The sequence below is a fragment of the Harpegnathos saltator genome, unplaced genomic scaffold, assembly GCF_003227715.2.
Source record: "Harpegnathos saltator strain DR-91 unplaced genomic scaffold, Hsal_v8.6 scaffold202, whole genome shotgun sequence".
Lineage (NCBI taxonomy): Eukaryota > Metazoa > Arthropoda > Insecta > Hymenoptera > Formicidae > Harpegnathos > Harpegnathos saltator.
In genome coordinates this window covers 1,670,597-1,684,753 of record NW_020229987.1, presented here as the reverse complement: position 1 = coordinate 1,684,753, position 14,157 = coordinate 1,670,597, and the positions used below count along the sequence as shown (strand labels likewise).

The 14,157-nt window shown below is 46.8% G+C and overlaps 2 protein-coding genes across 10 annotated transcripts in view; one reads left to right on the top strand and one right to left on the bottom strand.

Annotated features, from left to right (window-relative positions):
* The window catches only part of Eif4g (eukaryotic translation initiation factor 4 gamma), a 48,402-nt gene that overhangs the window by 5,501 nt on the left and 28,744 nt on the right, over positions 1–14,157 (bottom strand). For 6 of the 9 annotated variants that reach the window (XM_025298059.1, XM_019842914.2, XM_011146647.3 and 3 more), the window contains 7 exons: positions 13,035–13,264; positions 11,246–12,263; positions 1,971–2,947; positions 1,708–1,812; positions 764–1,285; positions 556–632; positions 187–346 (listed from right to left, as the gene is read on the bottom strand). In XM_025298059.1, the coding sequence (XP_025153844.1) occupies positions 187–346; positions 556–632; positions 764–1,285; positions 1,708–1,812; positions 1,971–2,947; positions 11,246–12,263; positions 13,035–13,264 (3,089 nt within the window). The remainder of the gene's footprint in view (positions 1–186; positions 347–555; positions 633–763; positions 1,286–1,707; positions 1,813–1,970; positions 2,948–11,245; positions 12,264–13,034; positions 13,265–14,157) is intronic. The other 3 variants (XM_025298060.1, XM_019842915.2, XM_011146650.3) reach the window with 1 other exon arrangement.
* The window catches only part of LOC105186450 (bursicon), a 25,735-nt gene extending 11,578 nt beyond the window's left edge, over positions 1–14,157 (top strand). The window contains exon 6 of the mRNA XM_011146654.3: positions 13,954–14,157. The gene's annotated coding sequence lies outside the window, so the exon portion shown is untranslated. The remainder of the gene's footprint in view (positions 1–13,953) is intronic.

The following is a 14,157-nucleotide window of genomic DNA, read 5'->3' as shown; positions in this document are numbered from 1 at the left end:
AAGACAACGAGTAACGGGAATTACAGTAAATTCTCTACTGTACTATAAAGTCTAAACTATAAAATGACTGGTAAACTATAAAGTCAATTTGTTATTTAATTGTATTCGTCTTATAAAAGAAAGAAAGAAGATATATACATTTTCAATTTTGAGTGTAAAAGAGCAGAGACAAAAATATATCTTTACCTCGCCAGTTTTGACTGCCTCTATATCCGGACCTATCGTCTCGAATAGCTTGCACAGGCACTCCATACTCTCTTCGGAATTTTGTTGCAACAATTGTTTAATACAACGATGCATGATTTTCGTGGTCAATATTGTCGCTCTGTATAACTCGCCGATAAATCTGTGAACGACACAATGAAGCAAGTTTCAGACTGCTGTCCCGAAAAAATATTTGATGCATTTTTTTTTCAAGAGAGCTTATTTTTCGATTCTCGAATGATCAGCACACAACCAACAATTCCACTTTACAGATATCTTCTTGATTTTACATCTAAATATATTTTACAATGGACATCTCGAAAGACAAATTGAATAAAAGGATTTACTCACCGAACATTACCGACAGCCTTTACACGTTGTCGACGTTCTTTATCCTCAAACATCAACTTCATCTCTTTCTTTAAATTCTAATAAAAAACAATAATACAATCAAACATTGGAAATTTTTTATGTCCGCTGTCATGGAAAGCGGAAGGGAAAAGGAAAAAAAGAAGGAAAAACTACAGATTAAAATAGATTTAATTACAAATACACTCACAGAATCTCTGCACTCTTCGATTTCTTTAAGTGCTTTATTCCTCATAATGTCATCATTGGGATTTTTCTCGAACTCCTTCTGACAACGTGTGATAATAAGCTTCTTGAAGGTGATGACAGCACCTTCCATTTCGGGATCTTTAACTTCCAACGGACCCAATTCTTTGCATAGCTGTGCATACTCTACAGAGTAGCAGGGTTCGTCGACTGCTTTCTCAAACACTAGGCTGATAACATCTTGTAACCGCGAGGGCGTATCGATCTCGAGTTCCTTGATAAGTTCCATCAGCCTTCCGAACTTTTCTGGAGTAAGCTTATTCAACACGCCACGTACACCATTGACGATATTAAACGTTTTCATATCCTCTTCCGACATACTCGCGGTTTGAACCCTAAGCGGTACCCAAGCATTATTAATTCTTTTTAATTGCACGTCTTCTTTAACTGATAACGAGTACTGAATAACGTTTGGTTTGGCCGCTTTGCTCGGTTTTCCTGGATGACTCTTACGGTTTGTGGGTGGCTATAAACAAGATATTAATGTTCCACATAAAATGTGAATTTAATACGATACGCACAAATAAATCGAAGACGCAAATATTTCAATCAGAAAATGTGCTTTCCTTCACGAGATTTCGGATCACTACTTTCATTTTTAATTCGACATCATTTTTCATAAACCTTGCACTTGAGAAATTATTATGAAATTGTTTTACGGTTTTGATAAAAAAAAAAAAAAAATAGTAAGTTTCCGACTGGTCAGTTCCCAATTGCAATTCTATCCTGAATTCCGATTGCAAAGCTTTACAAGTAGTTTCATACAATAAATATATCTTCCAATTCAGGTATCACAAATACTCCCAATAAAACGCCAGATCTCTTGCAGAAATTTGTAAAAAGTCGACCATTCCGACGGTTCCTAAGACGCCGTTGTGTTTCACTTACCAAACGATTTACATTAGCCTTCGCAAATCCGGGCATCAGCGCATCATGCCTGTTCATGTGCACTTGAGCGAACGGTTTCAAGTCGGTTATCGCATTAAGACGTACCTGTCACAAGGCAAATTACAATGAGATACAAAACCTAACATATAACATACATATTTACAATACGTAAAATCCCCTTCCCTCACTCACAGAGAACGACTGACACGTAAAAGACAATGTCATGGGCGTGTAGTAACGCATGTACGAGAACAACATCTTACCCTAGGATCCTTGAGAACGATCTCCAGGTCTGGAAGATTCGGCGGTTTGATCTTGCTATTGGGATCAAACTGCAATCTCATGAGGAAATCTCGATCGTACATCTTCTTCCCAGCTGTATTGATCGGACTCCACTGATCCTCCTTGTACGTATACTTGAGCACCGGTGCCTTGGGCATGGTCTCCGTCGAGGCATCCTTCATCTCGACGTCTTGCTTCGCACCTTCCGCCGATGCCACCGTCGGTTTTTCCTCCTCCTCGTTGGACGTGCACATCGCCGACACCTTGGAGTTTTCCTCGTTCTTTTGTGCGACCAAGATCTCCAGGTTTATGTCCTCCTTGATCTTCGCATGATCTACGACGTCGTTGGGAACGACTACTACCGGGACTACCGGGACTACCGAGACTACCGGGACTACCGGGACTGCCGGGACTACCGGGACTACCGGGACTACCGGGACCGTCGTCGTCGTGGTCGTCGTCGTTGTAGTCGTCACTATCGCTGCCGGCACCGCAGCTTTCGGTGGCTGCATGTTACACACGTTGCTCGGTGGCTTCGCGATATCCCCTATCTTCGGAGGGCTGCTTTCCTTCGACAACGTTTCCTTGTTGCTCGGCAGTTTGTCAACGACGGGAGGAGACGGCGCTTGTTGCACGGGCGAGCTTTCCTTCGACACCTCGACGAGCTCGTGCTTCTCGTTTTTTGACACGGCCAAGATCTCCTTTTCCTTCTTCGACTCGTAATTATCTTTTTCCTTCATGTCCTTGATCTCTCTGACGGATTCCTTGTTACTATCCTTCGGAGGAACCGGAACGGATTGCGACTCCTTGTTGTCCTGCTTGATCTCGGCGACCTTCGGTGTTGCTGGCGCTGCGTTTACAAACGCGTCCATGTCTGTACCTTCCTTTTCGGCTCCCTTGCGATTGAGTTCGCGGGGTTTCAGCTTGTTCTTGCTCTTCTGCTTTTGCATAGCTTTACCTGGAAGCAGAAAGAGAGGGAAAACGCGATTACTTACACGGTTACGACGTACGCGAGTGGTGTTGCATGGAACGTGTTGAGAATCTACTCTCGACGATATCCCGAGGCATATTCCATCGACATGACGGTCGGTGTCGACAGCCGAGAGAGACCGAGAAGGAGACGCCTCGCAACAGAGTATGAGAATACCGTGATCTCGAGAACCGCGTCGATGACGACTTTTGGATCTCGTGCTGCTGCTGGCGCGGCCGCCGCCGCCGCCATTCGTCGCCGCCGTTGTTCTTCGGTCGCCCATGTTTCTCAAGTATGCACACGTGCACATGAACTCTTACATCCTCGAGGATGGCTCGAGTTTCAGGGCGATCCGTTGTCCTCGCCCCGCGACCGCACCCGCCCGCCCGCGCGCTCCTACCGTTCTACCGCGCTTCTTCCACCTACCGCGCGCGGCCCACTGATTCAGTATTTATTTATAAACCTGCCAAATCCCTGCCAAACGTGGTATAGATGCGACGTGGTGAAACGCGACGACGACGACGACAATGACACTCGCATCTTCGACGACGACGTGATATCGGTGAACGTGTTTGCGATTCGCGTTCCCGACCGGACACAGTCACGACGACGAAGGGTTTTCACGAAAAAAGGGAGGGCGAGAGGAGGAGGAGCAGAGAGAGAGAGAGAGAGAGAGAGAGAGAGAGAGAGAGAGAGAGAGAGAGAGAGAGAGAGAGAGAGAGAGAGAGAGAGAGAGAGAGAGAGAGAGAGAGAGAGAGAGAGAGAGAGAGAGAGAGAGAGAGAGAGGGAGAGAGAGAGAGAGAGAGAGAGAGAGAGAGAGAGAGAGAGGGAGAGAGAGGGAGAGAGAGGGAGAGAGAGAGAGGGAGAGAGAGAGAGAGAGAGAGAGAGGACCAAGTTGGGGCGAAGATCAACGGATGAGAGAAGCTCTCGAGTTGGTCGAGCACTCAAATTCCGATCAGGTTACCGACGACGATGACGACGACGATAAGGAGCCTATCGCGGACAACGACGTTCGGCGATTAGACAAGTGTACCAGGGCACGATAACGGTGATCGTGCGAGCGATTGTCTCGAATCGAAAAGACACTTTGGAAAAGTCTCGGGGGAGAGCTGGCGGCCCGCGGCGCCCGACGACTTTCACGCATCTATTTTAACCTGTGAACTGGCGCAAACCAACAGGCACGACATAGGATTTCTTAAATTAGTTCTGTTCGCCGGTTTGCGTCGGAGCAGGCGCACTGGGTGCGCAATTTCGCACGGCTCGCGATCTGATCCGCAGAAACGCGTCGTGCGCGCGCGCGGAAAGGCCCGGAGAGATTTCGTCGCCCGGAGAGCGTTCGTTTTCATTCGCGCGTTCATTTATCCGTCTGCTTTCGCACACGTGTCTCTCCGTGTGCGACCATGCGATTTCAACTGTGATTTCAACTCGGAGCCGATCCGGCTGTCGACTGCGAGGCTCGAACAACACTTCCCGTCGAACTTCTTTCCTTCCCACGACAGTTGTTAGAATCGGCGCTGATTAATCGCGCGCGCGCCTGCACGTACACGAAATTATGCTCGCTGAGCGCCACATGTCGTTCGTCGGTTCGATTCCCGATGCATGAAAGTAGGTTGAATCACATTTTGCAGAAGCGGGTCGAGGTAGCTATCGCGAAAGAGAATCGCACAACCGTCGTCACGCGCCCCGACGATGGCTACCAATAAATAAAAATCGCGCAGAGGTCGGGCGCTCGCGCGAAACGCAATGGCGCGAGCGCGGATTTCGAGAAAGACGATATAATTAGACGGCTCCGATCGCGGTGGCGTTGTGCGCGCCAGAGTGGATCGACAAAGACTTAAGAAGGGCGTCGCGGCGACGGGAAAACCGGCCCCCGTCTGAGTTCCGCGAGTTGTATCTTTTGTGTACTCCGATGTGTATATGTGTGTGTGTGTGTGTGTGTGTTGTCTGGGTGGGTGTGTGATGTGCGAATCGTAACATTGAACCACGCGTTATCGCTGTTATTACTTGTTACCATAACGATTTATATCTGCTTCGATGCATTCTCAAGTCTGCTGCGAAATATTGTCAACGGTGGAATGCGCGTAAAAGTACCCGTCGTTTACATCAAAATTTTACTAAGCTGTATTATATTAAAATACTGGGATACGCACCGAAGACGACTGAAAAAGTAAAAAAGCTGAAAAATTATCCACTATATTTGAGATGGGTTCTTGGAATGTTGGATCTTTTCTGTATGATCGTCTTATCAGAATAAATATTTGTGCTTCGATATAGTAAATTCCTTTGTTGTGATAGTTTTCGTATGGTGAAACATATGTGTCGATAACATGATTATCGTGCTAGGGCCCTAGAGAGAGAGAGAGAGAGAGAGAGAGAGAGAGAGAGAGAGAGAGAGAGAGAGACCTATTATCTTAAATATACAGAGAGAGATCTAATTTTCCATTTTTCCTCGACCTTTCGAAAAAGATTTCGAAAAAGAAACATCGGATCTTCTGATAGATATTCCAAACGTCGAAATCTTATCTCAATCTTTAAAAGCAATTGTATGTACCTCAGACATTTCCCCGTTTGTAAATCTAACTCAAATGTTGCACAACTATTCGAGGCCAAATTGTGAGCAGAAACGTAGAGATCTCTCGTCTAGGAAATTCTTTCGTCAAGTGGGCAAAAATATCTCTGGACTCGCGTCCGGTCGTGGACTTCCCCGAAAGGCCAAAGTTTAAGCCACATCGAAAATCGCACGCTTGTCCACAATATCTGGCGAAAAGACGCTCTCTCTCTCTCTCTCGTCTCTCCCATCCGGCCAGTCGCTAACGAACGAAATGCTTATGATAAACGGCCCCGCCGCGCCGGGGCGTGCTGCTCAAAGCAGCTGCGCGCGCCATTTTCCACCTTACACGGCCGCGAGGAGATTCTTTCCTAATCCGCGGAAGAGAGACTTTCACCCGATCGCCGCCGGACAACGGCGGCGGCCCCAAGGTCGCGCGGCGCCGAAAGTCTCGTGATATTTTTTTCTCGTGTACATGCTCGCCCCGCGTGTTCCTGTGTGAGAAATGGCGCGCCGCGTTCGCCGAGGTCCTAGCCGAGCGAGCGAGCGCGAGCGCGCGAGAGAGAGAGAGAGAGAGAGCGCGCGTGCGCACACGCACGCACTCACGCATTCGCACGTCCGCGTTACCACACGCGGCCGTGACCCCGGCGAGACTTCTTTCGCCGGATCGGAGCGTGCACACGCACTTTCGGCGATAATGTTCCTATTACCGATGCATTTCTCCCGCGGGTCCATCATTCCGCCCGATAAATCCTGCCGAATATGTCGAGTGCACTCTCGTGCACGCAGCGCGCGAGCGGAAAAAGTCGACTACCGATCGAGTTGATCTCGATCTCGATTTCGATTTCAAATATGCCAATCTTACGGCTTTCTCGACTTCTTACGTGTATAATGTATGCGATGAAGAGAATCTCTATCTTCCTCCGATGTTAGGAGAAACTAAACGAGCGAAAAGCGCCTTCTGCGTCCGAAGAACTGAGGAAAGATTGATCTCTTTCGTGATATTGCATATATATCGAGCTTTTGTTGCTGAAGCATCAAGTTGCAAGATAAGGGGAATAATTATGATAACAGGAACAATCTCAAGTAACGAGAAGCTTCTCTCGAGTTGCGTAGTTACATAAGCAACATATGGAAAGTGAGCGGGCAGAAGCGCCGAGAAACAACGAAACGTAAAAAAAGTCGCAAATGCGAGTAGAATGGAAGAACACGGATTTGGCGGAGCACGAGTAGCAAATTTATCACGAGAAAGAATACGCGTATCGGGAGATAAAGTCCAGTTTTCCAAACGCTAAAACAACCGTCGCCCATGAGCACATGAGACGATGAGAGCATAAATCTTGAGCAAAATGCAATCCCACTTGGTCGTAACGCACAAAAGTGGCATCGCGAGAACGGAGAGTCGAGCGAAATAAAGAGAAACGCGATTCTCGCCGCAACGCGACTTCGCAAAGCGGAGTGCGAGAAAGACAGCGCTACGCGAACCGAGAGGGAACCTTGGCGAACCAATATGGTGCTTGCGCGTTCTCTTTCGATCATTCACAAAATGGCCTCACACGCACGACCGCGTGGTCGGTGTAACGTCTTTCCTCCCGAGCGCCCGTTAAATCGCGCTCGCGCGCGCGCACTCGACGAGCGATGAGAGGCGATCCTCCGGGACGAATCCGACGGCAATTTCGAGGGCAATGTCTTTGGGCAAGACGCTCGGCAGAATTTGCCGAATGTACTCTGAAATTCGTTTGTATCCACGTGGTAAGAAGTTGGTTAGATAACAGGCTGCCGCGATAACGTTGCGACATACACTCGGCGGAATCCGGGAGAATCGCGCGATACTTATTTTTCGAAGTGATTCGCGATGACGAGCGGTCTTGTTCTCTTGTGGCAAGAGAGAGAGAGAGAGAGAGAGAGAGAGAGAGAGAGAGAGGGAAAGAGAGAGAGCGAGAATCGGGGATCCGCCTCGTGACTCCGCGTGTGCGTCGGCCGCATCTGGGTGGCCATATTTGAGCAGCACCTTCGACATTCGACGGCCGGAGGACGAACGCGCCGCGCGTTCGCGGTACAATATCGGCGCACGGCGCTGCCACGTAGTGAATGCGGCGTGCAATTTGCAAATCTAATGAAAGAAATAAAATGACCATAAAACGGATGCGTGAGCGCGACACCGAGACCTGCGCGCGCGCGCGCGCGCGCATCCAGCGCCGTCTCGTCTCCTTCCCTCTCTTTCTCACACACATTCTCTCTCTCTCTCTCTCTCTCTCTCTCTCCTTCTCTCGCGTCACCTCTCGGCTAACTTGCCTCGCAGGCTACAAGATGTCGGGAACCACGTTGCTACCAAGGCATCCGACATTTTTTATCACGCCGCACCGGAACCGGTGAGAGATGCCCGAGAAAAGAAAGGAAGAGGAAAGGAGAGAAGAAAAAAAAAGAAAAGAAAATCATACCTCGGCATTTCGATTCAAATTCGTTCTTCCATCATGCGAGCTGATCTCTCTGCACTCAATTCTCGATGCACTATTTTACTTGCTTTCTCACAATCGTACGATAAGACGAGGAAATTTCTCAGCACTCCACCGAAAATGCATTCTCGATCGGGTGACGAACACGAACGAGACGATGCGAGACACGGAGGTTTCGCGTGCACAGGACGGATCGAGGAGAAAGAGGGTGCTGGAGAGAAACGGACAGATGCGGGATCGAACGACGCGTGTATAGGGCGCTCGTCGCGATCGAGTAAGAATTAAAAGGAGAAAAAAATATATACGTAGATAATATATGTACAATTGAATTCAGAACGGTCGTTAACGATCACCGTTCGCGCGATCTCTCTTACCGTGGGCGATCCGAGAGAGAGAGAGAGAGAGAGAGAGAGAGAAAGAGAGGTGACGCACGTGTAAAACGCGTAAGTAATGATTAAAAGGAATGTACAAATTCTAAGCGTAGCGTGGCGAGGTGGTATTGGCGAATTGCAAAAAGACACTCGGAGAAAAAACGTAACCAAAATGAGGACGCGAACAAAAAGGGGGGAAGGGGGAGGGTGGAATCGGGATGCAGAAGAGAGCGGAGAGTAGAACGAGGCCGCCGGCTAGCGGAGCACGTGCTAGCTACTGAAAGAGACCCTCGGCGACGAAAGAGACCGATGCCGTCGCCGAGACTTCCACCCCTCTCGCTATGTCCCACACCAGTCCGCCGTTTAACCTGCTTCGTGCATCCTCGCGATTCGTCGGCAGTTTTCGCGTAAACGCGTCACCGTCTGCCTTTGGCTCGTCGCGTCGCGTCGCGTCGCGCCGCGCCGCGCCGCGCCGCGCCGCGCCGCGCCTCGCCTCGCCTCGCCGCACCTTGTCCCGCTACCGCACGTTTCGATCACGGTGCAAGAGGAAGACGAGCTTCACCAAAGCGCGCCCCGAAAAGGACAGATATTCATAGGATGCGGGGAGAAAGGAGACGAGAAGAAGGCGAGTTCGAGGACGCTTCCGAGCCTAAATGACGCGTCTTTCTTCCGGAGCTCGTCCGAACGACATCCATTTTCACGAGCGCGATCGATGCCTTGTTTCTCGCTCGCTCGCACGCTCTCTCTCTCTCTCTCTCTCCGTCCCGCTCGCGCTCGCGCGCGCGTTCTCACGTTTTTACCCCCGATATGCGAATCCACCTCGTACTTACGGGGAATATCAGAACAAATTTTCCTATGCGAGCCCGTATATGCCACGTGTTCCGAAAAATATGGAAGCTCACAAAGAGCGCGCGAATAAGGTCGAAATCGAGGAAACACGCAGAGGTGAATACGCATGCAAAGAACAAAAAAATGTTCTTACCCTTCTTCCCCATTTTGCGTCACGAGGTATGATGGATCGAAGCACAGTTTGTCGTCGGTGTTTCAGTAGAAATCGCGCGAATGCACCATTGATCACGCTCAATCGCACAGTATTTAACAAGTAACGCCGAACACGTGCAGCGTTCCAGAACGTTTCATTGAAAGTAATGGCAGTCGGTTAAAAAATCGGCAATTAAAATGCAATATATATATATATATATATATATCATTCACGAGTCACGTGTTCGCGGTAAAACCGTAATAAACGCAAAATCGAATACGTGGATTGAAACAACCAAGGTGTACAGCGAGCTTCGAAAGTTTGCTGCTTGTATCGCACTTTCGTTTGGCAACGGTTGAGTCTAGGAATGCACTGCACGATGAGATTTCACATGGAACGTTGTCTCGATTGTCCAGATCGTCTTCCAGATCGTCTCGGAAATTCAATGCAACACACTACGAGGATTTAAGCACGAATGGCTGCAACACTCGCTCTGACTGCCTGCGCGACAAATCCTACCCTCCTCGTGGATCTCAGGTAGAGTTAGGTTGGGTTGGGTTGGGTTAGGTTAGGTTAGGTTAGTGTTAAAGGGTGCAAAAGGACCGCAGGAGCCCTCTCTCTGAAAAGTGGAGATTTACTGACGACGCAACTACGTTGCAAGCAGACACGTGTATGCGCGCGCAGGTATACGCGCTCGATATACTGGCCGTTGACACGTTGCACCACAAGTCTCTCTCGTTAATTTTACAAAGACAATGCTAATGAAATTTAACCGTTGACGAAACCGTTAACCGTTCGGTACACCAAGACCGTGTAAATCGTGGTTAACGATAAAAAGAAAAAGTTGCTACGATATAAAAAGAAATGCAACGTTAAAGGTTATTGACGGGCAACAGAGATAGATAATGATAAAATTCCAGAAGGGAGAAGAATATCGCGGAATCGCTCTCGATTCAATTCGATCGAGAGATTATTCAGTGCTACTGCGCACTAAAAGGACCCTGTTGAAAGTTTCAGACTGTAGGATCACGTCTATATCACAATGCTATCGCGAGTCGCGTGACACAAAGTTCAAGCAGCCGCGTGCGGGCGTTTGAGAATGCACTGGTTTCCTTAACAAATCACATTCGTCAGTTACGTCGGCCGCTCGTGTAACCGATAACAATTCTGTGCAATTATTGTGACGCCGGTGAATTTCCCATCGCGGGTGAAAGAGAGAAATACAGAGAGAGAGGCCACTTGTCGTATCCTTGGGCAAACTCGTTCAAGGCTATGCCCATCCAGGCATAACCGGTGTGCATTTCCCCCCTCCACCCCGTTTGTTTGCGCGCTTTTTGCATTTTTCTTTCTTTCTAACTCTTCTCCTTTCACCTAAATCCAAATTTGCTAGCATCGATGTGCGAAATTGAATGGTTCACACGCACACACACACTTGAGAGAATGAAAGTCGCAAACAGACATATATGTTAATATCATCCAGCGGCACACGTGCCATTCACATATAGATGTCGATTCACTCATTCTTTTTGTTCTTTCACGTGGTAAAAGATCGATATAGGTAACCGTGAGAGCGAGAGAGTGAAAGGGAAATATGCGTTTTTTTTGCAATTCAAATATACGATATCTCCATGTTTATAAAAGACGTCAGGTGGAAATTTGTGACACGGGTGATTTAAAGCCCGTGAGAGTAAAATGACATCATTCAATATCGCGTGACGTAAAACGAGAGATAAACGAACGAAATAATTGAGATTACTCCGCGCTGCCCAGACGCCACAAGTGTTGAGATGTTAAGTAAAATGAGGCTGTTGAAACAGAGTCGCCCGTAGCCCCGCGCACGAGTAGCCCCATTTGATCAATATGTATATGTATCATAAAAAGAAAGAAAACTGTAAGTAATAAAGTAATGGCTGATAATGAAATACTCACTGTCCACTGGTTTCTGCTGCTGAGCCTCGTTCCTGGGGAGGTTCTCCGTCTCGGCTTTCTGGCCAACCGCGTCACCATTCGCTTTCTGGTGATGGTGATCCGCCTGCTGATTATGAACAGGCGTGGAAGAAGCAGCACCACCTCGCGAACTCAGACTCTTTTCCCGGGTTTTCCTGTCTCCTTTCTGCTCTTTGGCACTCGAGGGCAGCTCGGTAGCATTAGGCTGACTGTGAGCATGGTTCTGCGATTTCCTCCTCGGCGGCGAATTCGACGTGTTCTTGGCGGACAGATTGGGAAACGGTTCTCGGGCAGGAACGGGGTTAGCACCCGGGGCAGTGGCGGACGGTTTAGCGATGTCTTGGCCAATGTTCAGGTTCGGTGGTACGCTCCAATGGGAGGTTGTAACTGCCGTCTGTGTTACATTAGGCGAAGCATTAGCGCTGCTCTTGGCTACTTCAGAGCTCATGATGGGACCAGGACCGGACCCAACAGCCTCAGGCTGGGTCTCGGCGGCCGTCGTTGCGATCGTCGCCGTTGTGGCCGCCGCCGTTGCCGTTACTGTTCCGGTATTAGCGGTTGACACGGGAACAGTATCCTTGCTCGCGACAGCGACCACCGCTGGAACGACAGCTGACGATTCCTCGATCGTCGTATTTTTTATTTCACTCCTAGGCTGGAACTCCTTCACGGGGAGTTGCAGTGGCTTCGACTCCATTTTAGCCACGGTAGAGTCTACTTGCGCTTTGTTACTAGTACCTAACGATTGACTATTTATCGCAGATACCACACCGCCAGCTACATTTTGCGTAGCTGAAGACGAATTGGTATTATATTGACTATTCGCGCCGTTACTGGAATTATTTTGGACGTTTGATAAACTTTGCGCCGTTGCCGTTTGAGCCGTATTGGCGGTAGTATCGGACGCGCTTGCCGATACCGTTGAGCCTGAATCGGACTCCTCGGTCGCGGCTTTCGCGACGCGAGCCGCGAAATCGGCTATCACCTCCGCACCATTGTTCTGTAACAATCACCAAATCTGCGTGATAGACGGTGACACGTGCTATTCATTCGTGCATTACGTTTGACAACTAAAAACTGGCTCCAAACTCAAATCATAGGGCGAGAGAAATTAAAACAAAAGGACTTACATAAACGAAACAAATCTTCAAGACACAAATTCATATCTGTCGCTCCATCAGTCGTCAAGTGCTCGTTAAATTTTTAATTACAATCCGCGCGCAATTAAAGTAGTGCGCGCGCGCGCGCTTAATCGGTGTCAGATCAAAGTATCAAACAAAGTATCTATAAGAAAACCTTTTTTCCTTAATTAACGTATTTAATGTATCTAAAGTCAAAGTATTCAAGTATTTTTTTCTCCTCATTCACTTATGAAGGAATATATGCTTCATCAGCCGTGCTTTCTAATTTTAGCCTGACCGGATAATCTCTAAATCCGGATGTTTCTCTAAATACGACGATTTTTACGATCTGTCAGAGGACTTGACTCATGTGGATAAACAGATACGAGTACAAACACAATTGACTATGAGAGAGAGAGAGAGAGAGAGAGAGAGAGAGAGAAAAGACAGAGAAGAAGAGAGAAAGAGATAAATATTACAAGAATCAGTTTTTCTTTCTTGTAATTTTCTATGTTCACGATATTTAAATACTTTTCACGAATATTTTTTATAAATACTCTTTACATGCTTGGCTATTCGAAACATAGCTTCATTGTATACTTAAGCTCTCTTAGTCAATTGTCAGTATATAGTAATTCGACGTAACTCACCTGTGGTTGTGGCGTCTCGCGATTACTAGATTCACCACTCTGAGTAGTTTCGTTATCCTTGTATATCTCATCACTTATATTCTTGCCGGTCAGTGGATTCACTATATCCAAAATCGCATTCTGTCCTCTCGGTTTCCGAGATCTTGTGGTGCTATTAGTAGCGTTTGTTGGACCACCGTTGTGGGCTGCATATACGTCTTTAACGAAACGAGAATTCATTTGCCAAGGAACTAGAAGTCACACCAACAAAACCCACGTATGAAATGAAAGTCACGGATATGACAAACCGCTTTTCAGCGATTACCTATTTTTTTTTCTTTTCCAAAATATAACCCTCGCAAAGCGGATATCAGTTTTATTCGGATCTACCAATCAATGTATATATCTCAACTTTTTAATTTCTAAAAAGATATTTTATTATAATATAATAAAATATCTTTTTAGAAATATAATTAATATAATATAATATTTTATTATAATATATTATAATATAAGATATAAAAGATTTATATGTTTGTTCTCCTCAAAGAAAAATGTTAGTAATATTTAATAATTAAGAAAATTGCCATTTTCTTTGAAAAAGAAAAAATTTACAAATTTTACATTTTTATACAATTAGAATCTACAGTAGGATTAACCTAGAATCTACAGTAGGATTAAAAAAGACAGATAATAAGTAACGGAATACAATAAGATCAAAGCTTAATCAAAAGCCTATTCTGCACAAAATATAAGAAACTTTATCGTAAAATAATTCCATCCGAATAAAACGGCCACTGTGCGTTAATTGTCAGGCGTCAATCGTCAGGTGAGCCATCATCCATGGGTTAATGGTAAATTAACACGCTGATTGCCGTGATAATCATCGACGCCACAATATTGATCCATCAATTTACTCATAAAACTGTGTATGTTCTAGATTAAAAGCACGAGCAACGCAGAGAACCAATTAAAGGAGACAAAAAGTTCATGTCACGAATTGATACACGATCCTCGGATAAGATATTTAAACAATATAGATACAAGGACGATCGCCATGATGTGAATACGAGAGAAAGAAATGAGTACAACATGCAACGTGTTAATCAACATAATGAATAATTATGCCATGTCGAGTGGGACT